At 38.4% G+C, this 27,460-nt stretch overlaps 1 protein-coding gene across 5 annotated transcripts in view; it reads right to left on the bottom strand.

The window, feature by feature from the left end:
* ARHGAP20 (Rho GTPase activating protein 20) overlaps nt 1-27,460 on the bottom strand; it is a 216,325-nt gene that overhangs the window by 87,293 nt on the left and 101,572 nt on the right. For all 5 annotated transcript variants that reach the window (XM_061440245.1, XM_061440241.1, XM_061440244.1 and 2 more), the window contains exon 3: nt 11,635-11,799. In XM_061440245.1, the coding sequence (XP_061296229.1) occupies nt 11,635-11,799 (165 nt within the window). The remainder of the gene's footprint in view (nt 1-11,634; nt 11,800-27,460) is intronic.

Here is a 27,460-nt window from a genome sequence, read left to right on the forward strand (position 1 = left end):
GATTGCTGTGGCCAAAACTTCCAAAACTATGTTGAATAGTAGTGGTGAAAGTGGGCACCCTTGTCTTGTTCCTGACTTTAGGGGAAATGCTTTCAATTTTTCACCATTGAGGATAATGTTTGCTGTGGGTTTGTCATATATAGCTTATATTATGTTGAGGTATGTTCCTTCTATTCCTGTTTTCTGGAGAGTTTTTGTCATAAATGGATGTTGAATTTTGTCAAAGGCTTTCTCTGCATCTATTGAGATAATCATATGGCTTTTATTTTTCAATTTGTTAATGTGGTGTATTACACTGATTGATTTGAGGATATTGAAGAATCCTTGCATCCCTGGGATAAAGCCCACTTGGTCATGGTGTATGATCTTTTTAATGTGTTGTTGGATTCTGATTGCTAGAATTTTGTTAAGGATTTTTGCATCTATGTTCATCAGTGATATTGGCCTGTAATTTTCTTTTTTTGTGGGATCTTTGTCAGGTTTTGGTATTAGGGTGATGGTGGCCTCATAGAATGAGTTTGGAAGTTTACCTTCCTCTGCAATTTTCTGGGAGAGTTTGAGCAGGATAGGTGTTAGCTCTTCCCTAAATTTTTGGTAGAATTCAGCTGTGAAGCCGTCTGGACCTGGGCTTTTGTTTGCTGGAAGATTTTTGATTAAGTTTCAATTTCCGTGCTTGTGATGGGTCTGTTAAGATTTTCTATTTCTTCCTGGTCGAGTTTTGGAAAGTTGTACTTTTCTAAGAATTTGTCCATTTCTTCCACGTTGTCCATTTTATTGGCATATAATTGTTGATAGTAGTCTCTTATGATCGTTTGTATTTCTGTGTTGTCTGTTGTGATCTCTCCATTTTCATTTCTAATTTTATTGATTTGATTTTTCTCCCTTTGTTTCTTGATGAGTCTGGCTAATGGTCTGTCAATTTTATTTATCCTTTCAAAGAACCAGCTTTTGGCTTTGTTGATTTTTGCTATGGTCTCTTTTGTTTCTTTTGCATTTATTTCTGCCCTAATTTTTAAGATTTCTTTCCTTCTACTAACCCTGGGGTTCTTCATTTCTTCCTTTTCTAGTTGCTTTAGGTGTAGGGTTAGGTTATTTATTTGACTTTTTTCTTGTTTCTTGAGGTATGCCTGTATTGCTATGAACCTTCTCCTTAGCACTGCTTTTACAGTGTCCCACAGGTTGTTGTGTTTTCATTTTTCATTCGTTTCTATGCATATTTTGATTTCTTCTGTGATTTGCTGGTTTTTCAGCAGCATGTTGTTCAGCCTCCATATGCTGGAATTTTTAATAGTTTTTACCCTGTAATTGAAATCTAACCTTACTGCATTGTGGTCAGAAAAGATGCTTGGAATGATTTCAATTTTTTTGAATTTACCAAGTTTAGAATTTACGGCCCAGGATGTGATCTATCCTGGAGAGTGTTCCTTGTGCACCTGAGAAAAAGGTGAAATTCATTGTTTTCGGGTGAAATGTCCTATAGATATCAATTAGGTCTAACTGGTCTACTGTATCATTTAAAGTTTGTATTTCCTTGTTAATTTTCTGATTAATTGATATATCCATAGGTGTGAGTGGGATATTAAAGTCTCCCACTATTATTGTGTTATTGTTAATTTCCCCTTTCATACTTGTTAGCATTTGTCTTATGCGGTGCTCCTATATTGGGTGCATATATATTTATAATTGTTATATCTTCTTCTTGGATTGATCCTTTGATGATTATGTAGTGTCTTTCTTTGTCTCTTTTCACAGCCTTTGTTTTAAAGCCTATTTTATCTGATATTAGTATTGCTACCCCTGCTTTCTTTTGGTCTCTGTTTGCATGGAATATGTTTTTCCAGCCCTTCACTTTAAGTCTGTATGTGTCCCTTGTTCTGAGGTGGGTCTCTTGTAGACAACATATATAGGTAGTGGTCTTGTTTTTGTATCCATTCGGCCAGTCTTTGTCTTATGGTTGGGGCATTCAACCCATTTACGTTTAAGGTAGTTATTGATAAGTATGATTCCATTGCCATTTATTTTATTGTTTTGGGTTCGAGGTTATACACCCTTTCTTATTTTCCTGTCTAGAGAAGATCCTTTAGCATTTGTTGGAGAGCCGGTTTGGTGGTGCTGAATTCTCTCAGCTTTTGCTTGTCTGTAAAGCTTTTGATATCTCCTTCATATTTGAATGAGATCCTTGCTGGGTACAGTAATCTGGGCTGTAGGTTATTTTCTTTCATCACTTTAAGTATGTCCTGCCATTCCCTTCTTGCTTGAAGAATTTCGATTGAAGAATCAGCTGTTATCCTTATGGGAATCCCCTTGTGTGTTATTTGTTGTTTTTCCCTTGCTTCTTTGTGCTTGATCTTTGTTAATTTGATTAATATGTGTCTTGGGGTGTTTTGCCTTAGGTTTATCCTGTTTGGGACTCTCTGGGATTCTTGGACTTGGGTGATTATTTCCTTCCCCATTTTAGGGAAGTTTTCAACTATTATCTCCTCAAGTATTTTCTCATGGTCTTTCTTTTTGTGTTCTTCTTCTGGGACTCCTATGATTCGAATGTTGGGGCATTTAACATTGTCCCAGAGGTCTCTGAGATTGTCCTCATTGCTTTTAATTCGTTTTTCTTTTTTCCTCTCTGATTCATTTATTTCTACCATTCTATCTTCTACCTCACTAATCCTATCTTCTGCCTCTGTTATTCTACTGTTGGTTCCCTCCAGAGTGTTTTTGATCTCATTTATTGCATTATTCATTATATATTGACTCTTTTTTATTTCTTCTAGGTCCTTGTTAAACCTTTCTTGCATCTTCTCAACCCTTGTCTCCAGGCTATTTATCTGTGATTCCATTTTGATTTCAAGATTTTGGATCCATTTTCACTATCATTATTCGGAATTCTTTATCAGGTGGGTTCCCAATCTCTTCCTCTTTGGTTTGGTTTGGTGGGCATTTATACTGTTCCTTTACCTGCTGGGTATTCCTCTGTCTCTTCATCTTGTTTATATTGCTGAGTTTGGGGTGGCCTTTCTGTATTCTGGCAGTTTGTGGGGTTCTCTTTATTGTGGAGTTTCCTTGCTGTGGGTGGGGTTGTATGGGTGGCTTGTCAAGGTTTCCTGGTTAGGGAAGCTTGTGTAGGTGTTCTGGTGGGTGGAGCTGGATTTCTTCTCTCTGGAGTGCAATTAAGTGTCCAGTAATGAGTTATGAGATGTCAATGGGTTTGGAGTGACTTTGGGAAGCCTGAATATTGAAGCTCAGGGCTATGTTCCTGTGCTGCTGGAGAATTTGTGTGGTATGTCTTACTTTGGAACTTGTTGGCCCTTGGGTGGTGCTTTGTTTCAGTGTAGGTATGGAGGCGTTTGATGAGCTCCTGTCGATTAATGTTCCCTGGAGTCAGGAGTTCTCTGGTGTTCTCAGGATTTGGACTTAAGCCTCCTGCTTCTGGTTTTCAGTCTTAGTTTTACAGTAGCCTCAAGACTTCTCCATTTATATAACACCATTGATAAAACATCTCCTTTCGAAGACAATGGGCTGCTTTTCCGGGTGCCTAATGTCCTCTGTCGGCATTTAGAAGTTGTTCTGTGGTATTTACTCAGTGTTCAAATGTTCTTTTGATGAATTTGTGGGGGAGCAAGTGGTCTCCCTGTCCTATTCCTCCTCCATCTTAGGACCGCCCCCTGTACCTACTTATTTTAATCTATAGTCATTTAAGTGTAAACACAGTATAAAAAAATCTATATTTTTCTTCTTTCCCCACACTTTGTTTTTTGTCATCTTTTACAAGCTCATCAGTTCAGTTCAGTTGCTCAGTCGTGTCCGACTCCTTGCGACCCCATGAATCGCAGCACGCCAGGCCTCCCTGTCCATCACCAACTCCCAGAGTTCACCCAGACTCACGTGCATTGAGTCAGTGATGCCATCCAGCCATCTCATCCTCTGTCATCCCCTTCTCCTCCTGCCCCCAATCCCTCCCAGCATCAGAGTCTTTTCCAATGAGTCAACTCTTCGCATGAGGTGGCCAAAGTACTGGAGTCTCAGCTTTAGCAACATTCCTTCCAAAAAACACCCAGGGCTGATCTCCTTTATAATGGACTGGTTGGATCTCCTTGCAGTCCAAGGGACTCTCAGGAGTCTTCTCCAACATACTTATCCCTTAATTGTTTATTTAAAAAAATTAATTTACTTTGAGGCTAATTATTTTATAATATTGTGGATTTTGCTATACATCGACAGGAACCAGCCACGGATGCACATGTTTCCCCCATCCCTCTGGGTTGTCCCAGAGCACCAGCTTTAAGTGCCCTGTTTCATGCATCGAACTTGCACTGGTCCTCTATTTTACATATGGTGATATACATGTTTCAATGCTATTCTCTCAAATCATCCCACCCTCGCCTTCTCCCACATAGTCCAAAATGTGTTCTTTACATCTGTGTCTCTTTTGCTGTCTTGCATATGAGTTGTCATTAGCATATTTCTAAATTCCATATATATGTGTCAATATACTGCATTGGCGTTTCTCTTTCTGACTTACTTCACTCTGTATAATAAGCTCCAATTTTGTCTCTCTCATTTGAACTGATTCAAATGTGTGTGTGTTTTTTAATAGCTGAGTAATATTCCATTGTGTATATGTACCACTTCTTTATCCAGTCATCTGTCGATGGACATCTAGGTTGTTTCCATGTCCTAGCTATTGTAAACAGTGCTGCAATGAACATTGGGATACATGTATCTCTTTCAATTCCAGTTTCCTCAATGTGTATGCCTAGCGGTGGGATTGCTGGGTTATATGGCAGTTCTATTTCCCGTTTTTTCACCTTAACTGTTTATTTCAGTTATACTTGATTTTTATGATTTTTGTCCTTTAAACTTAGTACTATCTAAGTCACTGATCCACAGCCTTTACTGTATATTTTCTTTCACTCATTGTATATTTCCTTTTCCATAATTTGTTACATCTTACTATGGTACTTTCTTTTCTACTAAGAGAAGACTCTTTAACACGTTTCAGAGTCAAGTTAGTATTGGTGAACTCTTAGTTTTTGCTTGCCTGAGTTCTTTGTCTTTTCTTCAATTCTGAATGACCATCTGATGGGTAGTATTCTAGGCTGCAGGTTTTTCCCTCTGAGCACTTTAACTGTATCATGCCACTCTATTCTGGCCTGCAAAATTTCTGTAGAAAAGAATCAGGTGATAGCCTTATGGGGGTCCCCTTGTATGTGACACTTTGTTTTTCTCTTGATGCCTTATTTTTGCCATTTTAATGTAACATGTCTTAGTGTGAGTCTCTTTGGTTTCATCTGATTTGGGACTCTGCTTCTTGAACCTGGTTATTTGTTTCCTCCTTCGGGTTTGGGAAGTGTTCAGCCATAATTTCCACAAATACATTTTTGTCCCCTTTCTGTCTTTTCCTTGGAACCACCATAATGCAAATGTTATTATGCTTGCTGTTTTCCCACAGTTTCTTTTAAATGCCATTATTTTCTAATTTTTTTTCTTTTTGATTGATGATTTTTGTTATTCTATTTTCAAGATCAGTAATGCCTTCTTTTTCATAGTCTGCTGTTAATTCCTTCTAGTCTGCTTTTCATTTCAGTTATTGTATTCTTGAACTCTGACCAGTATTGTTTACATTTCCCACTTCCTTGTCAAAAGTCTCACTGTGTTCATCTATCCTCTAGTTGTTTTTTAAAAGTTTTTTCTTGTTCTTTTGTTTGAAACAAATTCTTCTTTTCATTTTGGTTAACTTTCTGTCTCTATGAAATGTGGTGAATAATTACCTATCCCAGTCTTGAAGATGTGTCCTTGTGTGGGAGCATCACTATTCAAGCCTATTCAAGTCTGTGTATTCCCAATGGCTTTGGTGGGAGAGCTGGATCTCAACTGAGCACAGGTTGTATCATCCCCCTGGGTGCTGGCATCTATCACCTTGGTAAAAGGTAGGGGTAGAAATTGAGGGGCTAAAGCCAGAGCCAAGTGTGAATTGGGGCTTTTACTCTGTTCAGTGGCCATCACCATCTTACTGGTGGCAGGGTCAGGTCCAAAGTGTTCGGGCAGAAACCCTGAAGGTCAGATATGAGCTTGTTCTGGTCCCTCTAAGTATGTATTCTCCCCTCTCCTAGCCATAGTACCTTCACTGCAGAGGGGAGTAGGAACGCAGAAAGAGGGGTTAGAGCAGGCAGCTGGTGCAACTAGGGCATGCACTGGGATGGCTCCAGCATGCCAGTCAGATCTGCAGACAGCTCCTGATCCACTGCCTTCCGTGAGTGCCAGCAATAAACGTCCCTGCCACATTTAACTGCAGTGCTGGGTCTGAGTTGGCTCTGTCCCTCAAAAGTGCACACTTGCTTTGGCAATATTAGCCTATATCCTAGTTGGTATTTGCACAAGAGCTAGAGGCAATGCCGAGGTGTCCATTACTGTCAGAGCACTAGGTAGTTTTAACCTGCTTCCTTTGCCTTGTTCTGAGAGTAAACAAGAGCGTGTCCATGTTCTTCAAAGATGGGAGTCTTAGTCTCTTACACCCTCCTGTCAGTCAGTGGTTTTCAAACCAGCTAAGGGGACTTATCTTCCCAGTGCTGGCTGGTGTGCCCAGTATGTGGTTCACACTCCTAAACCCCCAGGAAGGATATGCAAGCTCATGATTTACCCCTCCTCTTCTCTGTACATTCTTAGGGATGTGTGTCCTGACCTCATTGTTTCCCTCCCTTCCTTTATGACTTCTGTGGATCTTTCTTCACAGCCTTGGTTGCCAAAGGGTCTTTCTGCTGGTCTCTAGGTACTTTTCAGTGAGAAGTCCTTCACATTAAGATGTACTTTTCATGTGTTGATGGGGGCAGGTGAGCTCAGCATCTTTCTAACCCACAGTCTTGATTACCTCCCCATTCACTTCTTATTTATCACATAGCATAACTTAAATGTGAGGGTACAGATAGTAGAAAAAAGCAAACTCTTCTCCAGTGACCAAAGTCTCTTTGATGAGATACTGAATTTGATAAACTACTATTTTATGATATTTCATAAAACAATGAGAAAGGGATTAGAGCAAGGTATAGCTTTCATGTTCAAGGTTGGATGTTAATTGCACTGGCATTTAATGTTGAGTAAAAATGAATTCTTTTGGGTACCTCTTTCTGCTTTATTGACTATGCCAAAGCTTTTGACTGTGTGGATCACAAGAAACTGTGGAAAATTCTGAACGAGATGGGAATACCAGACCACCTGACCTGCCTCTTGAGAAATTTGTATGCAGGTCAGGAAGCAACAGTTAGAACTGGACATGGAACAACAGACTAGTTCCAAATAGGAAAAGGAGTACGTCAAGGCTGTATATTGTCACCCTGCTTATTTAACTTATATGCAGAGTACATCATGAGAAATGCTGGACAGGAAGAAGCACAAGCTGGAATCAAGATTGCTGGGGGAAATATCAATAACCTCAGATACGCATATAACACCACCCTTATGGCAGAAAGTGAATAGGAACTAAAAAGCCTCTTGCTGAAAGTGAAAGTGGAGAGTGAAAAAGTTGGCTTAAAGCTCAACATTCAGAAAATGAAGATCATGGCATCCGGTCCCACCACTTCATGGGAAATAGATGGGGAAACAGTGTCAGACTTTATTTTTTGGGCTCCAAAATCACTGCAGATGGTGACTGCAGCCATGAAATTAAAAGACACTTACTCCTTGGAAGGAAAGTTATGACCAACCTAGATAGCATATTCAAAAGCAGAGACATTACTTTGCCAACAAAGGTCCTTCTAGTCAAGGCTATGGTTTTTCCAGTGGTCATGTATGGATGTGAGAGTTGGACTGTGAAGAAGGCTGAGTGCTGAAGAATTGATGCTTTTGAACTGTGGTGTTGGAGAAGACTCTTGAGAGTCCCTTGGACTGCAAGGAGATCCAACCAGTCCATTCTGAAGGAGATCAACCCTGGGATTTCTTTGGAAGGAATGATGCTAAAGCTGAAACTCCAGCACTTTGGCCACCTCATGCGAAAAGTTGACTCACTGGAAAAGACTCTGATGCTGGGAGGGATTGGGGGCAGGAGGAGAAGGGGACGACAGAGGATGAGATGGCTGGATGGCATCACTGACTCGATGCACTTGAGTCTGGGTGAACTCCGGGAGTTGGTGATGGACAGGGAGGCCTGGCGTGCTGCGATTCATGGGGTCGCAAGGAGTCGGACACGACTGAGTGACTGAACTGAACTGAAAGTATATGAGAAGAGAAGCAAAAGGCAAAGGAGAAAAGGAAAGATATGTCCCTCTAGATGCAGAGTTCCAAAGAATAGCTAGGAGAGATAAGAAAGCCTTCTTAAATCATAAATGCAAAGAAATACAGGAAAACAACACAATGGGAAAGACTAGAGTTATCTTCAAAAAAATTAGAGACACTAAGGGAACATTTCCTGCAAAGATGGGCACAATAAAGGACAGAGATTATATGGACCTAACAGAAGAGGAAGATATTAAGAAGAGGTGGCAAGAATACACAGAAGAACTATACAAAAAGATCTTCACGACCCAGATAATCATGATGATGTGATCACTGACCTAGAGCCAGACATCCTGGATGCAAAGTTAAGTGGGCCTTAGGAAGTATCCTTACAAACAAAGCTAGTGGAGGTGATGGAATTCTAGTTGAGCTATTTCAAATCTTGAATGATGATGCTGTGAAAGTGCTGCACTCAATATGCCAGCAAATTTGGAAAACTCAGCAGTGGCCACAGGACTGGAAAAGGTCAGTTTTCATTCCAATCCCAAAGAAAGGCAATGCCAAAGAATTCTCAAACTACCACACAATTGCACTCATCTCACATGCTAGCAAAGTAATGCTGAAAATTCTCGAAGCTACGCTTCAACAGTATGTGAATTGAGAACTTCCTGATGTTCAGGCTGGATTTAGAAAAGGCAGAGGAACCAGAGATCAAATTGCCAACATCTGCTGGATCATTTAAAAAGCAAGAGAGTTCCAGAAAAACATCTACTTCTGCTTTATTGACTATGCCAGAGCCTTTGACTGTGTGGATCACAACAAACTGTGAAAAATTCTTCAAGAGATGGGAGTACCAGACCACCTTACCTGCCTCCTGAGAAATCTGTATGCAGGTCAAGAAGCAAATTAGAACTGGACATGGAACAATAGACTGGTTCCAAATTGGGAAAAGGGTACACCAAGGCTATATATTGTCACCTTGCTTATTTAAGTCATATGCAGATTACATCATGCGAAATGCGAGGCTGGATGAAGCACAAGCTGGAATCAAGATTGCTGGGAGAAATATCAATAACCTCAGACATGCAGATCACACTACCCTTATGGAAGAAAGTGAAGAGGAACTAAAGAGCCTCTTAATCAAAGTGAAAGAGGAGAGTGAAATAATTGACTTAAAACTCAACATTAAAAAAACGAAGATCATGGCATCTGATCCCATCAATCACTTCATGGAAAATAGATGGGGAAACAATGGAAACAGTACAGACTTTATTACTGGGGGCTCCAAAATCACTGCAGATAGTGATGGCAGTCATGAAATTAAAAGATGCTTGCTCCTTGGAAGGAAAGCTGCAGCAAATCTAGACAGCCTATTAGAAAGCAGAGACATTACTTTGCCAACAAAGGTCCGTCTAGTCAAGGTTATGGTTTTTCCAGTAGTCATGTATGGATGTGAGAGTTGGAGTATAAAGAATGCTGAGTGTCAAAGAACTGATACTTTTGAACTGTGCTGTTGGAGAAGACTCTTGGAGAGTCCCTTAGACTGCAAGGGGATCAAACCAGTCCATCCTAAAGGAAATCAATCCTGAGTATTCATTGGAAGGACTGATGTTGACTCTGAAGCTCCAATACTTTGGCCACCTGATGCAAAAAACTGACTCATTAGAAAAGACCCTGATGCTGTGAAAGATTGAAGGCAGAAGGAGAAGGGGACAACAGAGGATGAGATGGTTAGATGGAATCGCTGACTAAATGGACATGAATTTGAGCGAGATCTGGGAGTTGGTGATAGACAGGGAAGCCTGGCATGCTGCAGTCCATGGGTCATAAAGAGTTGGATACAAGTGAGCAACTGAACTGAACTGAAAGTATATTCAAATATGTCTGCATCCTTTTTTTAACTGGCATTTTTTAAGATAAAGCCTCCATTATCTCTCATCAGGACTCCAGTCCAGTCTCCTTGTTTCTACTTCTGTCTACCCTCTAATCCATTATCTACTATAGCCAGAAGAGTATTTAAAAAGTGTTAAAAAAAAAATGTACCCCTTTATGCTACTCCCCTAATTAAAACCATTGGAATAAAATGTAAACTTCTACCATGGCCTACCAAGATAGCCCCCAAAGATACTGGCTTCCCAGTATTCTGTGTGGCCAATAGCCTACATTAGAAATGATTTTTAAAATTAGGTTATAAAGGACTGCAGCTTCTATTTTAAGCATTCTCTCCCTTCAACAGGGCTTTCTCAATGGCTCAGAATGTAAAAAATCCACCTGCAATGCAGGAGATGTAGGAGACACAGGTTCGATCCTTGGGTTGGGAAGATCCCCTGGAGGAGGGCATGGCAACCCACTTCAATATTTTTGGTGGGAAATCCCATGGACAGAAGTGCCTGGTGTCTATGGTCCTTGGGGTCGCAAAGGACCAAAGGACCCTGAAGCGACTGAACACACACACTCCCTTCAACACTCTCTTCTTCACTCCCTTGGATCTTTCACTTTAAAGGAAACAATTCCATGTTAAGAGCAGCTCTGTGGAGAGACCTCCATGGAAAAGAACTATAGCCTCTGGCCAGGAGCCACTGTGGAACTGAGGATGGCCAGAATCCACATGAGTGATCTAGGAGGTTTGAAGACTATTCATTCAAGCTCTGAGATGACTATAAACCTGGTCAACAGCTCTACTGTAACCTCATTAGGGCCCTTGAGCCAGAAACACCTGGCTAAACAATTCCCAGATTCTTGACTCGGAGAAAATATGTAAGACGTTTGTAGTCATAAACTGTTACCTTTTGGGATACTTTGTTATATGGCAATAGATAATTCATGCAGCCAACAAAGGTCCTGATAACTCGATCCTTGTCTATTTCTCCAATATCAATTTATATTACTCTCTTCCTGCTTATTATGCTCCAGTGACATAGGCCTTCTTTCAACTCCAAAGGGCCAAACTTTCCCCGCCTGCTTTGTACCTGCTATTACTTCTACTTAGAATACCCACCCTCCTAATATCCGAATGGCTAGTCATTTTTCATTCTTTATTGATTTTATTCTTCCTACCTAACATATATCCCATATTTCACTTCACCCTATTTTCTTCATGGCACTAAGCACAATTTGTAATTTCCACCCCCCATCCACATTATAAATGAAAGCATCAGGAAAGCAGGGACCATATCCATCACCTTCTTCACTGTTTCCCCTATATTTATTCAGAGCATGGCACAGAGCGGGACTTAAATGAACACTTGTTAGATGAGTAAACTATTGAAACATTTTTTCAAAAACAAAACAAACATAAAACTCACTTCAGACATTAGTTATGGTAATAGAGGCCACATATTCTTATAGTGATATGGAAAAGAAAGGTTATCTTTGTTAGTGGAAATGCAATTTTATAATGATAAACCAGGAGAGAGTATCCAGTATACTTACTTGATTTTGGCCACAACAAACAGATCATTGAACAGGAAAAGATGCCGCTCCTGCCTCTGCAGGCCTCTCTTGAGTTCTACACGGCCATCAATAAGCAGAGTCCTACTGGAGCACACAAATGATGACAGAAATGCACATGTGTCCAGGCTAGCAGAAGGACTTTCTCTGTAAAAGAGCAAACACCACACATCTTCAGTCAAATGATCAAACATAGGATTGTTTCTACAGAGATTGTATTTTAAAATTGGTCAAGAAATACAAAGCTCTCTCTCTATTTTTTAATGCAATGGCATAGTTTCCTAACAGGTCCCTTTTCATAGTAATGAAAACTTACACATACTCCTTTGTGTAAGATATTTTTTTACTCAGTACTTCTTGTTATGTTTAGTCTATCTCGACCTGGTAGGCCTCAATATCTCATTATAAACTTTTTTAAACAAAAAGCAAAAAATTTTTATAATAAACATATATATATCCCAACCTAGATTCTACTATTAAAATTTTACTATACTTGCTTTATCACATATCTATCCAACTATCTATTAACCCATTTGATTTTTGGTGTTTCAGTACAAACTGATACAGCAGTACATTTCACCCTGAGTATTTTAGCATGCATATCATGTACAATGAAATGTAAAATTCTAGGTATATATTTCATGAGTGTTGACAAATGTATTCACTTGTGTGATTTAAACCCTTATCAAGATGTAGAACATTATCATCACTCCAAAAATTTTTCCTCTTATTCCTTTTCAGTTGTTATATTAGATAAAGATGGCTTCTCTGTATTGGCCTGAGTTATTTCTTCATTGAAGGCTGAGATCCATTAGCTCCAACTAAATGTTGTATAAACCAACATTTTTATACACTCAATTATTAAAAAAAAATGACCCCAAACAAGCAGACTTTTATTTATTTATTTTTAATTTAATTTTATTTTTAAACTTCACATAATTGTATTAGTTTTGCCAAATATCAAAATGAATCCACCACAGGTATACATGTGTTCCCCATCCTGAACCCTCCTCCCTCCTCCCTCCCCATACCATCCCTCTGGGTCGTCCCAGTGCACTAGCCCCAAGCATCCAGTATCGTGCATCGAACCTGGACTATAGCTTGCCTGCTTTGTATATTCCACAAAACAACACTGAACATCTTCTAGCCATTGATAAGATAGAGATTGGGGTTTTAAGACCTGAAGTCACTACTATAGTAGTGACTATCAGAGATAGTAGCAACATCACTTAGACATGTAACTTCCAGAGACAGTCACTGCAGTCTCCTTCACCTCAGGACTCCTTTGCCCTCCTTCTCTTTTGGCCAGAAGCCTCTAGCTAGTCTCATGCTGTGAGGACTTTTCTTATGCAAACCTGTCCAATGATAATAGCTTTTTCATTCATCAACCCCCAGATCCCTCAAACTCCTTACAACAGTTAATCCTTACTCCATCAGTCCTAAGGCAACCATTATTATGATTTTTTTCCCCTCTGAAATTTTGCCTATTCTAGCATTTCATATTAATGGAAACTTATATATACTCTTTTGTGTAAGATATTTTTTAACTCAGTATTTTTTGTTACATTTATTAGCAATTCATTCCTTTATATTGATGAATAGTATTCCACTGTTTAAATACATGTTTGCTTATTTATTCTATTGATGGACAGCTGGGCTCTTTTCAGTTTTTAGCTATTATGAGTAAAACTGCTATTAAACTTCTACTAGTCTTTTTTTATAACCTATGTTTACATTTTTCTTCAATAAAGAACTCACAGTGGGTCACAGAATAGCTGTATGCTATTTTTAGGAAAAAAAAAAGAAACTACCAGTAAGTATTCCAAAATGGTTATGTTAATTTATATTTTCAACAATATTCCAGGATAATTCCAGTTACTTCACAACCATGTCAACATTTGTAAACGTTTTATATTTTGGCCATTCTAATGGATATATAGCATGTCGCATTAAGATTTTATTTTGCACTCCTGATGGCTAATAATGTTGAATACCCATGCTCTTACTGGTTATTTACATATACTAATTTGTGAATTGCTCCAAATCATATTTATTTATTATTGAAATCAGGAATTTTTCATATATCCTGGATCTATCTCCTGGATATACATATACTGCTGCTGCTGCTGCTAAATCACTTCAGTCGTATCTGACTCAGTCTGTGCGACCCCATAGACGGCAGCCTACCAGGCTCCTCTGTCCCTGGGATTCTCCAGGCAAGAATCCTGAAGTGGGTTGCCATTTCCTTCTCCAAGGCATGCATGCATGCTAAGTCACTTCAGTCATATCTGACTCTGTGCAACCCTGTGGAGAGCAGCCCACCAGGCCCCTCTGTCCACAGGATTCTCTAGGCAAGAATATTGGAGTGGGTTGCCATATATGCATATATACACACACATACATATACACATGCATATATGCATATATAAATATATATTTATCTTTTGTCAAATTTTGCAAGTATTTTCTTCTAGTCTGTGATTTGCTTGTATATATATATTTTATTTATTGAAGTATAGTTGATTTACAATGTTGTGCTAACTTCAGCTGTATAGCAAAAAGAATCAGTTACACATATACATATATCCACTCTTTTTTAGATTCTTTCTCATATAAACCATTACAGAGGAGTGAATAGAATTTCCTGGCCTACTCAGAATACTGAGTACTTATCAGTTATCTATTTATATTTAGCAGTGTGTATATGACAAGTCCAATCTCCCAATTTATCCCTCTCCCTGCTTTTTCTTGTTAACTTACATCTGTAACTCTATTTCTGTTTTGTAGATAACTGTTTTTAACATTCCACATATAAGTGATATCACATATTTGTCCTTGATTCATGTCACTCAGTATGACACTCTCTAGGTCCTTCCATGTTGCTGCAAATGGCATTATTTAATTCTTTCTATGGTTGAGTAATGCTCCATTGTACATATGTACCACATCTTCTTTACCCATTCCTCTGTTGATGGACATTTAGTCCGCTTCTGTATCCTGGCTAATGTAAATAGTGCTTCAGTGAACAATGGGGTGCATGTATCTGTTTGAATCATGGTTTTCTCTGGATAGATGCCCAGGAGTGGGATTGCTGGATCACATGGCAACTCTGCCTTTACTTTTTAAAGAAACCTCCATACTGTTCACCACAGTAGCTTTACTAATTTACATTCCCACCAATGGTTTAGGAGAGTCACGCTTTTCTCCATACCTTTGCCAGCATTTATTGCCTGTAGATTTTTTGAGATGGTCATTCTTATTGGTGTGAGGTAATACCTCATTGTAGCTGTAATTTGCATTTACTTAATGAAAAAGTGATGCTGAGCCATCTTTTGATATGTTTGTTGGCCATCTGTAAGTTTTCTTTGGAGAAATGTCTGTTTAGATCTTCTGCCCATTTTCTGATGGGGTTGTTTGCTTTTTATGTAGAGTTCCATAAAGTATTTGTATATTTTGGAGATTAATCTCATCAGTTGTTTCACTTGCAATTATTTCCTCCCATTCTGAGGGTCGTCTTTTCATTTTGTTTATGGTTTCTTTTGCTGTGTAAAAGCTTTCAAGTCCCACTTGTTTATTTTTGTTTTTATTTTCTTTACTCTAGGAGGTGGACTGAAAAAGATCTTGCTGTGATCCATGCCAAAGAGTGTTCTGCCTAAGTTTTCCTTCTAACAGTTTTATAGTGTCTGGCCTATCATTTATGTCTTTAATCTACTGTGAGTTTATTTTTGTGTATGGTGTTAGGGAATGTTCTAATTTCATTCTTTTTACATGTAGCTGTCCAGTTTTCCCAGCACCATATTTTGAAAAAACTGTCTTTTGTCCATTGCATCTTCTTTCCTCCTTTGTTATAGACTAAGTGGCCCTAAGTGTGTGGGTTTATTTTACCTCTGGACTTTCTACCCTGTTCCATTGATTCATATTTCTTTTTTTTCTGCCAGTACCATATTGTCTTGATGACTGTAGCTTTGTAATACAGTCTAAAGTCAGAAAGGTTGATTCCCTCAGCTCCATTTTTCTTTCTCAAGACTGTTTTGGTTATTTGCAAAATTTTTTGTTCTAATGTAATGGAAGATGATCTTAGTAATATGATAGGACTTACATTAAATCTGTAGATTGCTTTGGGTACTATAGTCATTTTCACAATATTGATTCTTCCAATCAATAGACATGGTCTATCTCTCCATCTGTTTACATCATCTTCAATTCTTTCAGCAGTATCTTACAGTTTTCTGAGTAGACGTCTTGCATCATTAGGTAGTTTTATTCCTAGGCATTTTATTCTTTTTAATATGATGGTGAGTGGGGTTGTTTCTCTGATTTTCTGATCTTTCATTGTTAGTGTATAAGAATGCAAGAGATTTCTGTGTGTTAATTTTATATCCTGCAACTTTGTAAATTCATCAATGAGCTCTAGTTGTTTTCTGGTAGCATCTTCAGAATTTTCTATGTATAGTATCATGTTATCTCCAAACAGTGACAGTTTAACTTTTCCAATACGGATTCCTTTCTTTTTCTCCTCTGATTGCTGTCACTATGACTTCCAAAATTATATTGAATAATAGTGGGGAGAGTGGACATCCTTGTCTTGTTCCTAATCTTAAGAATGCTCTCAGTTTTTCACCAGTAAGAATGATGCTTGCTGTGGGTTTGTTGTATATGGCCCTTATTATGTCGAGGTAAGTTACATTTGGCTTTCCTGGTGGCTCAGCAGTAAAGAATCCACCTGCCAATGGAGGAGACAGGAGTCCTATTCATGGGTTGGGAAGATTCCCTGAGAGGGATATGGCAACCCACTCCAGTATGGTTGCCTGGGAAATATGGACAGAGGAGCCTGGGAAGCTACAGTCCATGGGGTCACAAAGAGCTGGACATGATTTAGTGACTATACAGCAACACAAGTTCCCTTTGCACACTTTCTGAAGAGTTTTTCAATCATAAACAGGCATTGAATTTTGTCAATAATTTTTCTGTGTCTATTGAAATGATTATATGGTTTTTATCCTTCACTTTATTCATGTGGTGTTTCATAATGATTTGTAGATATTGAAAAAAAATCTTTGTATTCTTAAATTCCACTTGACCATGATGTATGATTCTTTTAATGAGTTGCTGGATTCAGTTTAGTACTTTCTTGAGGATTTCTCTGTTTACATTCTTCAGTAATACTGATCTGTAGTTTCCTTTTTGTGTGTGATATCTTTGTCTGGTTTTGGTATCAGGGTGATGGTGGCCTCACAGAATGAGTTCAAAAGTGTTCCTTCCTCTGCAATTTTTAAACTTAATATTGCAGGATAATTCTAGTTACTTCACAACCATATCAACATTTGGCATTGTTAATCTTTAAAATTTTGGTCATTCTAGTGGATATATAGTAGCATCTCAATAAGATTTTAATTTGCATTTCTCTGATGACTAATAATGTTGAACATTCATGTTCTTATTGGTCATTCATATATATTAATTTGTGAATTGTCTCCAAGTCTTTTTAAAGTTTTTTCTTTCTCTGTTTCCCCCAGTCCTGTGGAAGTCCTGTAATCAAATTCTGTTAGCCTTCAAAGTCAGGTTTCCTGGGGATTCCTAGTCTCTTTGCCAGATCCCCAGACTAAAAAGCCTGTGATGGGGGTCAGAACCTTCACAATAGTGGGAGAATTTCTTTGGTATTATTGTTCTCCAGTTTGTGGGCTGCCTACCCAGCAGGTATGGGACTTGATTTTATTATGACTGTGTCTCTCCTACTGTCTCACTGTAGCTTCTCCTTTGTCTTTGGATGTGGGGAATCATTTTTTTGGTGGGTTCCAGAGTCTTCCTGTTGATAGCTGCAATTTTGGTGCTCTCACAGGAGGAGATGAGCGCACGTCCTTCTACTCTACCATCTTGAACCACACTCCCTTGTCTTCAAATCTTAAAAATATTGTGTTACATATTCTTTTTATTATTGAGTTGTGGAAATTTTTTATATATCCTGGATGTATGTGCATATGTATCTATTTTCTGAGTATAGATATATACATACATACATACATGCACCTATGCACTATTACACATAAATATATATGTATATCCTCTGTTAAATGTTTGCAAATATTTTCTCTCGTCTATGATTTGCCTGTACATTTTCTTAAAACTTAAAAGAGTTTTAATTTTGATGAAGCCTACTTTATTATTTTTATAATGATTTTTTGTGTCCTTTTAAAGAAATATTTGCCTATTCCCAAGTCATGAAGATACTCTCCTATGTTTTTCACTAAAGTATGTATGAGTTTAGTTTTTACAACTAAGTTTACAATTTACATTAAATTAATTTTGGTTTATGGTATAAGGTAGGGGCTTAGCTTCATTTTGTTTTTTTATATGATCACCTTTTCCTTTCCTCAGGATTGCTTTGGTACCTTTGTTGAAAAATCACATGACTACAGAGAACAGGTCTATTTTTGGGCTTTCTATTTTTTTTCTTTAAAGTTTATCAACAAACTTCATTATAGAATATAGAATATCTTGAAAATTCTATGTTAGGATGAACTTATACTTTTTTCCTTCCCTTTTTTTTCAATTGGAGGCTAAGTGCTTTACAATGTCGTGGTGGTCTCTGCTACACATCAATGCAAATGGGTCATAATTGTATTTATAACCCTTCCCTCCTGAACCTTCCCCGCCATACCCATTCCACTCCTCTAGGTCATCAGAGCATCAGGTTCAGTTCCCTGTGTTACAGAGCAGCCTCCTGCTAGTTATCTATTTTATACATGATAAGAGTGTATATGTCAATGCTACTTTCTCACGTTGTCCTACCCTCTCCTCTTTCCCCTGCTCTGTCCACCAGACCATTTTCTATGTCTCCATCTACACTTCTTCTCTGTAAATAGGTTCAACAGATTCACTGATCATTTTAAAGATTAATCTATGTCACATTGCCTTATTATTCTATCTTTACAGAGCAAATCACAAAATTAGGCAGTATAAGTCTACGAACTTTTTTTTGTTTTAAAACTGCTTTGGATAATCTGGGCTTCCCCGGTGGCTCAGTGGTAAAGAATCTGCCTTCAAAGCAGGAGCTGCAGGAGACTCGGGTTTGATCCCTGGGTCAGGAAGATACCCTGGAGAAAGGCATGACAATCCACTGCAGTATTCTTGCCTAGAGAATCCCATGGACAGAGGGGCCTGGTGGGCTACAGTCCATGGGATCCCAAAGAGTTGGATACGACTGAAGTGACTTAGCAGCAGCAGCAGCTTTGGGTAATCTGCTATTATTCAAATCCTCTGTAATTATTTTAATTACACTGTATTAAATAACACATTGCATTAACACATATAATCCTCTGTATTAATTTATACATTTTTGAGATTAAAAAACATGAAGAACACAGGAAAGAAAACCTATTGTGGTGAAGGAAGAGGCAATGAACACAGCTTCAGTTATACTGAGTGTAAAATTAGCAGTGAACTTTTGATATGCGAATACAAGGAAGGCAGCTACCACTTAAAAGAGATGTCATATTTGTAATCATACAAAGACAGCTACACAAATAATACTATGGGAATGACTAGAACTGCCCATAGATACGAGTGAATACTTATTAAAAGCAACAAGGGAAAAGCAATAACATATCTACAAAGGAACTCTCTTAAGGCAATCAGCTTGACTTTTCAGCAGAGAGTCTGCAAACCAGAAGGGAGTGACATGATATATTTTCAATGATGAAAGAGAAAAACCTACAACCACAGAATTACCCAGCAAAGCTTTCCTTCAGATTTGGAAGACAGATCAAAAAGTCTTACAGAGAAGTAAAAGCTGAAAGAGTTCAGCATCACAAACCAACTTTATAAGCAATGTTAAAGGGATTTCTCTAAGTAGACAAGGCCATAACTAGAAATATGAAAATTATGAAAGGAAAAATTTCACTGGTAAAGGCAAATATTCAGTAAGGGTAGTAGGCCAATCACATTTAAAGACAGTAGGAAGGTTAAAGAAAAAAGTAGCAAAATCATCTATACACACGTTAAGTAGTTAAGGTGCACACAAAAGGTTGTAAAATATAATGTCCCAATCAGTAAACATGTGTGCTCAGTCGCTTCAGTCGTGTCTGACTCTTTGAAACCTCATGACCATAGCCAGGCAGGCTCCTCTGTCCATGGGATTTTCCCAGCCAGAATACTGGAGTGGGTTGCCATGCCCTCTTCTAGTGGATCTTCCCCTTCCCAACCCAGAGACTGAATCCATGTCTCCTGTGTCTCCTGCAATGCAAGCAGATTCCTCACCACTGGGCCCCTGGGGAAGCCGATCATAAACATGGGGCACAGGTAAAAATGCAGCATTGTTAAATTGTTTTCAAACTTAAGAGATCAGTAACTTCTGCTGTTGTTCAGTCATCCAGTTGTGTCTGACTGTTTGCAACCCCATGGAGTGCCGCATGCCAGGCCTCCCTGTCCCTTACCATTTCCTGAAACTTGCCCAAGTTCATGTCCACCGCATCGGTGATGCCACCCAGCTATCTTATCCTCTGACACCCTTTCCTCCTTCTGCCTTCAATCCTTCCCAGCACTAGGGGCTTTTCCAAAGAGTCAGCTGTTAACACCAGATGACTGAAATACTGGAGTTTCAGCTTCAGTATCAGTCCTTTCAACAAGCAGTCAGGGTTGATTTCCCTTAAGAATGATTGGTTTGATCTCCTTGCTCTCCAAGGAACTCTCAGGAATCTTTTCCAGCACCACAGTTTGAAGGCACTCCACCTTCTTTACAGTCCAGCCCTCACAACTGTACATGACCACTGGGAAGAACATAGCCTAGACTGTATGGACCGTTGTTGGCAGAGTAATGTCTCTGCTTTTCAAAACACTTCTAGGTTTGTCAAAGCTTTCCTGCCAAGAAGTAAATGTCTTCTGGTTTCACAGCTGCAGTTACCATCCACACTGATTTTACAGCCCAAGAAGAGGAAACCTGTTACTACTTCCATCTTTTTCTCCTCTATTTGCCGAAGTAATGGGGTGCAATGCCCTGATCTTAGTCTTTTAATATTTAGTTTTATGCAAGCTCTTTCACTCTCCTCCTTCACCCTCATCAAGAGCCTCTTTAGTTCCTCTTCGCTTTCTGCCATTAGAGTGGTATAATCTGCATATCTGAGGTGGTTGATGCTTCTCCTGTGTATCTTGATTGTAGCTTGTAACCCATCCAGCCTGGTATTTCTCATGATGTGCTCAGTGTACAGATTAGACAAACAGGGTGACAGAAGACAGCCTTGTTATACTCTTTTCTCAATCTTGAACCAATCAGTTACTTTAAATAATCAAATATATATATAGCTATATAAAAACCACATGGTAACCATAAACCAACAATCTGTAATAGACATATACCCTAAGAAGAAAAAGGAATCCTAACATAACATTAAAGAGTCATCAAGTCACAAGAGAAGACAATAAAAGAAGACCTAGACTAACAGCTCCAAAACAACTAACAAAATGGCAGTAAGAAAATATATATCAATATTTACCTTAAATGTAAATGGACTAAACTCTCCAATCAAAAGACAGAGTGGCTGAATAAATACAAAATCCAGACATAAATATATGCTGCTGACAAGAGATTCACTTCATATCTGAAGACACACACAGAGTGAATGTGAGCATATGAAAAAAGAAAGTCCAAGGAAATGGAAATCAAAAGAAACCCATGGTCACAGGTCTTAGTGAAGTGGAAGTCGCTCAGTTGTATCCAACTCTTTGCAACCCCATAGACTGTCCATGGAGTTCTCCAGGCCAGAATACTGGAGTGGGTAGCCTATCCCTTCTCCAGGGGATCTTCCCAACCCAGGAATTGAACTGGGGTCTCCTGCATTGCAGGCGGATTCTTTACCAACTGAGCTATCAGGGAAGCCCCAGCATGTTTTATATCAGATAAAATAGACTATATGGTAAAGACCACTGAAGATGGATACTACATAATAATCAAAGTATCAATCCAGGAAAAATATAGAACAACTGTAAATATATATGCACCCAACATTGGAGCACCTAAGTACATAAAACAAATACTAACTGGCATAAATGGAGAAATTGACAGTCACACAATAATAATAGGGGACTCTAACACACCACTTCTATCAATGTACAGATCATCCAGAAAGAAAATCAATAAGGAAACACTGGGCTTAAATGAAATATTAGAACAGAAGAACTTAAGTGGTATATGTAAAGCATTCTATCTGAAGACAGCAGAATACATGTTCTTTACAAGTGCACATAGAACATTGTCTGGGATAAATCACATGTGAGGCTAAAAATAAGCCTTGTAAATTTAAGAAAACGGAAATCAGATCAAGCATCTTTTTTGACCACAACACTATGATACTGAAAGCAGCTACAAGAAAAAAATGAAAAAAAAAAACAAACCCACAAACATGTGCAGACCAGACAATATACTACTAGACAATCAATGAATCACTGAAGAAATCGAAGAAAAATTAAAAAAAAAATTCTATAGACAAGTGAAAACAAAAGAACAAAGATCCAAAAACCAATGGAAAGCAACAAAAGCAATTCTAAGTGGGAATTTTATAGCAATACAAGCTCACCTCAGCAAACAAGAAAACTTTCAAATAAACAACCTAACCTTACACCTAGAAGTAGAGGAACAAAAAACATCCCAAAGTTAGTAAAAGGGAAGAAATTATAAACATCAGAACTGAAATAAGTAATAGAAAAAACAATAATAGAAAAGCTCAAAGACACTAAAAGCTGGTTCTTAGTAAAGATAAACAAAATTGATAAACATTTAGCCAGACACTTAAGAAAAAAGGGAGAGGGTCCAAATCAATAAAATCAGAAATGAAAAAGGAGAAGTTAAAACTGACACCACAGAAATTCAGAGAATCATAAGACACAACTACTACAAACAACTATATGTTGAAAATGGACAACCTAGATGATATGGACAGATTCCTAGAAAAGCAAATCTCCTAAGACTGAACAAAGAAGAAATACAAAATTCGAACAGACCAATTACCAGTACTCATCTCACATGCTAGCAAGTAATGCTCAAAATTCTCCAAGCAAGGCTTCAACAGTACATGAACTGAGAACTTCCAGATGTACAAGCTAGATTTAGAAAAGGCATAGGAACCAGAGATCAAACTGCCAACATCCACTGGATCATAGAAAAAGCAAGAGAATTCCAGGAAAACCTCTACTTCTGCTTTATTGACTACACCAAAACCTTTGAATGTGTGGTTCATAACAAACTGTGGAAAATTTTTTAAGAGATGGGAATACCAGACCACCTTGCTTACCTCCTGAGAAATCTATATGCAGGTCAAGAAGCAACAGTTAGAACTGGACTGGAACAATGGACGGGTTCAAAACTGGGAAAGGAGTATGTCAAGGCTGTATAATGTAACCTTGCTTATTTAACTTATATGCAGAGTACACCATGTGAAATGCCAGGCTGGATGAAGCACAAGCTGGAATCAAGATTGCCAGGAGAAATATCAGTAACCTCAGATATGCAGATGACACCACCCTTATGGCAGAAAGCAAAGAAGCACTAAAGAGACTCTTGCTGAAAGTGAAAGAGGAGAGTGAAAAAGCTGGCTTAAAACTAAACATTTGTAAAATTAAGATCACGGCATCCAGTCCCATCACTTCATGGCAAATAGATGCAAAAACAATGGAAACAGTGAGAGACTTTATCTTCTTGGGGTCCAAAATCACTGCAGATGGTGACTATAGCCATGAAATTAAAAAAGACGCTGGCTCCTTGAGAAAACAGCTATGACAAACCTAGACAGCATGTTAAAAAGCAGAGACATTACTTTGTTGACAAAGGTCAGTCTAATCAAATCTATGGCTTTTCCAGTAGTCATGTATGGATGTGAGAGTTGGACCATAAAGAAAGCTGAGCATGCCATAAAAAGGAAAGCATTTGAGTCAGTTCTAATGAGGTGGATGAACCTAGAGCCTATTATACAGAGCTTACAGTGAAGTCAGTCAGAAAGTGAAAGAGAAATATCATATACTAACACATATATATGGAATCTAGAAAGATGGTACCAAAGAATTTACTTGCAGGGCAGCAATGGAGAAACAGGCATAGAGAACAGACTTATGGACATGGGGAGAGGGAAGGAGAGGGTGAAATATATGGAGAAAGTAACATGGAAACTTACATTACCATATGTAAAATAGATAACCAATGGGAATTTGCTATATGTCTCAGGGAACCCAAACAGGGGCTCTGTATCAACCTAGAGGTGTGGGATGGGAAGGGAGATGGGAGGGAGGTTCAAGAGGGACGGGTCATATGTATACCTATGGCTGATTCATGTTGAGGTTTTACAGAAAACAACAGAATTCTATAAAGCAATTATCCTTCAATTAAATAATAAATTAAATTTAAAAAAGAAAGTTGAGTGCTGAGGAAGTAGTGCTTTGAACCGTGGTGTTTGAGAAGACTCTTGAGAGTCCCTCAGAGAGCAAGGAGATCAAACCAGTCAATCCTAGAGGAAATCAGTCCTGAATATTCATTGGAAGGACTGATACTGAAGCTGAAGCTGAAGCACCAATACTTTGGCCACCTGATGTGAAGAACTGACTCACTGGAAAAGACCCTGATGCTGGGAAAGATTGAAAGCAGGAGGAGAAGGGAATGACAGAGAATGAGATGGTGGATGGCATCATTGACTCGATGGACATGAGTCTGAGCAAGCTCCAGGAGTTGGTGATGGAAAGGAAAAGTCTGGCGTCCTGTAGTCCAGGGGGTGGCAAAGAGTCAGACACAACAGAGTGACTGAACTGAACTGAATTACCAGTAATTAAATTAAATCAGCAATTTTTCTAAATTGCCTAATTTTTTAAATGACTATATCAGCATATACATACTCAAAATTTACACAGCTTATTATACCCATGAGAAACCAGTATATCACATGCAGAACAGCTTAGCAGTCTGCACAAAATGTTAAAAATGATCCCCAATAAAACTCTTTTTAAAAGGACATGGTTCTATTATGCATAATCTGTACTGAAGTCATAAGCAACATCTTCCTCTTCAACCATTTTAAAACTCCCAACAAACAAAAGTCCAGGACTAGATGGCTTCATAGGTGAATTCTACCAAACATTTAGAGAATAATCCTTCTCAAAATATTCCAAAATACTGCAGAGCAAGGAATACTCCTGAGACCATTCTATGAGGTTTGCTGCTACTGCTAAGTCACTTCAGTCGTGTCCGACTCTGTGTGATCCCATAGACAGCAGCCCACCAGGTTCCCCCGTCCCCGGGATTCTCCAGGCAAGAACACTGGAGTGGGTTGCCATTTCCTTCTCCAATGCATGAAGGTAAAAAGTGAAAGTGAAGTTGCTCAGTCATATCTGACCCTCAGCGACCCCATGGACTGCACCCTACCAGGGTCCTCCATCCATGGGATTTTCCAGGCAAGAGTACTGCAGTGGGTTGCCACTGCCTTCTCCATCTGTGAGGTTTGCATCACCCTAATACCAAAACCAGATAAAAACATCACACACAAAAAGAAAATTATCAACCACTATCACTGGGGCTTTCCTTGGCTCAGATGGTAAGGAATCTGCTTGTAGAGAGGGAGACCTGGGTTCGATCCCTGTGTCAGGAAGATACTCTGGAGAAGGGAATGGTTACCCACTTCAGTATTCTTGCCTGGAGAATTCCATGAACAGAGGAGCCTGGTGGGCTACAGTCCATGGGGACACAAAGAGTCAGACACGACTGAGTGATTAACATTTTCACTTCACATCACTGATGAATACAGACACAAAAATCCTCAGCAAAATATTAGCAAAATGAATCCTACAAAACATTAAAATAATCATACACCAGGATCAAGTGGGACTTATTCCAGAGATGAGGAGAATTTTTATTATCTGTAAACCAATAAATGTTAGATACCACATTAACAAACTGAGAATGAAAAACTGATACAGGATCCTTGGGGCTGGTGCACTGGGATGACCCGGAGGGATGGTACGGGGAGGGAGGTGGGAGGCGGGGTTCAGGATGGGGAACACGTGTACGCCCATGACGGATTCATGTTGATGTGTGGCAGAACCAATACAATATTGTAAAGTAATTAGCCTCCAATTAAAATAAATACATTTAAATTAAAAAAAGAAAAGAAAAACTATATGGTTAATAACCATATAGTTATTTCAATAGATACAGAAAAAGCTTTTGAAAAATTCAGCATCTATTTATGATAAAAATTAAAAAAAGAAAAGAAAAACTATATGGTTAATAACCATATAGTTATTTCAATAGATGCAGAAAAAGCTTTTGAAAAATTCAGCATCTATTTATGATAAAAATTCAGCAGCTATTTCAATAGATGCAGAAAAAGCTTTTGAAAAATTCAGCATCTATTTATGATAAAAACTCTCCAGAAAGTGTGCATAGAGAGAATAAATCTCAGCATAATAAAAACCCTATATGACAAACCACAGCTAACCCCATGCTGGAATGTGAAAAGCTAAAAGCATTTCCTCTAAGATCAGGAATGAGACAGAGATGCCCACTTTTGACATTTTTATTCAACACAGTATTTGAAATTCTGGCCACAGCCATCAGAGAAGAAGAAATAAAAGATATCCATCTTGGAAGGGAAGAAGTAAGACTGTCACAGATTGCAGGTGACATAACAACACACATAGAAAATCCTAAAGGCACAAGAGAAAACTACTAGAGATCAATGAATCTGGTAAAGTTGTAGGATACAAAATTAACACACAGAAATCCACTGCATTTCTGTACACCAACAATGGAGTATCAGAGAGAAATTAAGACAAATTTTACCATTTCATCAAAAAGAATACAATACTTAGGAATAAATCTACCTAATGAGGCAAAAGACATATACTCTGAAAACTGTAAGACACTGATGAAAGAAATAGAAGATGAGACAAACAGGTGGAAAGATAGACCATGTTCATGGATTGGAAGAATCAGTATTATCAAAATGATCTATACTATCCAAGGCAATCAACAGATTCAATGCAATACTTATCATTACCAATGGCATTTTTCACAGAACTAGAATGAAAAATTTAAAAATTTGTGTGCAAAGACAAAAGACTTCATGTAAACAAAGGAATCTTGAGAAAGAAGAACAGAGTTGGAGGAATCAGGCTCCCTGACTTCAGATTATACTACAAAGTTGCAGTAATCAAAACAGTATGGTAAAGTCATTAAAAGGGAAACACAGGTGAACAGAACTGGAGAGCCCAGAAATAATTACTTAATAATTAATTCATAATTTATTAGTCAACGGTAATTTGGTCAATTAGTCCATGACAAAGGAGGCAAGAATATACAATGGGCAAAAGATAGTCTCTTTCATAAGTGGAGTTGAGAAAACTTGATAGGTACATACAAAAGAATGAACTTAGAATTCTATCTAACATTCATGTACAAAAATAAATTTAAAATGAATTAAAGACCTAGATGTAAGACTGGAAATCATAAAACTCCTAGAAGAAAATCTTTTGTACAGCAAAGGAAATCACTGACAAAATGAAAAGACAACCTACTGAATGGGAGAAAATGTTTGAAAATTATATGACTAATAAGGGGTTTAATATCCAAGTGAAGAAGAAGAGAAGTCGCTCAGTTGTGTCTGACTCTTTGCGACTCCATGGACTGTAGCCCACCAGGCTCCTTGGTCCACAGCTCATACATCAAAAAACAAGTAACCTAATTTTTAAAATGAGCAGAAGACTTGAACAGACATTTCTCCAAAAAGGACATACAAACACACGAAAAGATGCTCAACATAGCTCATTATCGGGTAAA

This window comes from Bos javanicus, chromosome 15, assembly GCF_032452875.1.
Source record: "Bos javanicus breed banteng chromosome 15, ARS-OSU_banteng_1.0, whole genome shotgun sequence".
NCBI lineage: Eukaryota > Metazoa > Chordata > Mammalia > Artiodactyla > Bovidae > Bos > Bos javanicus.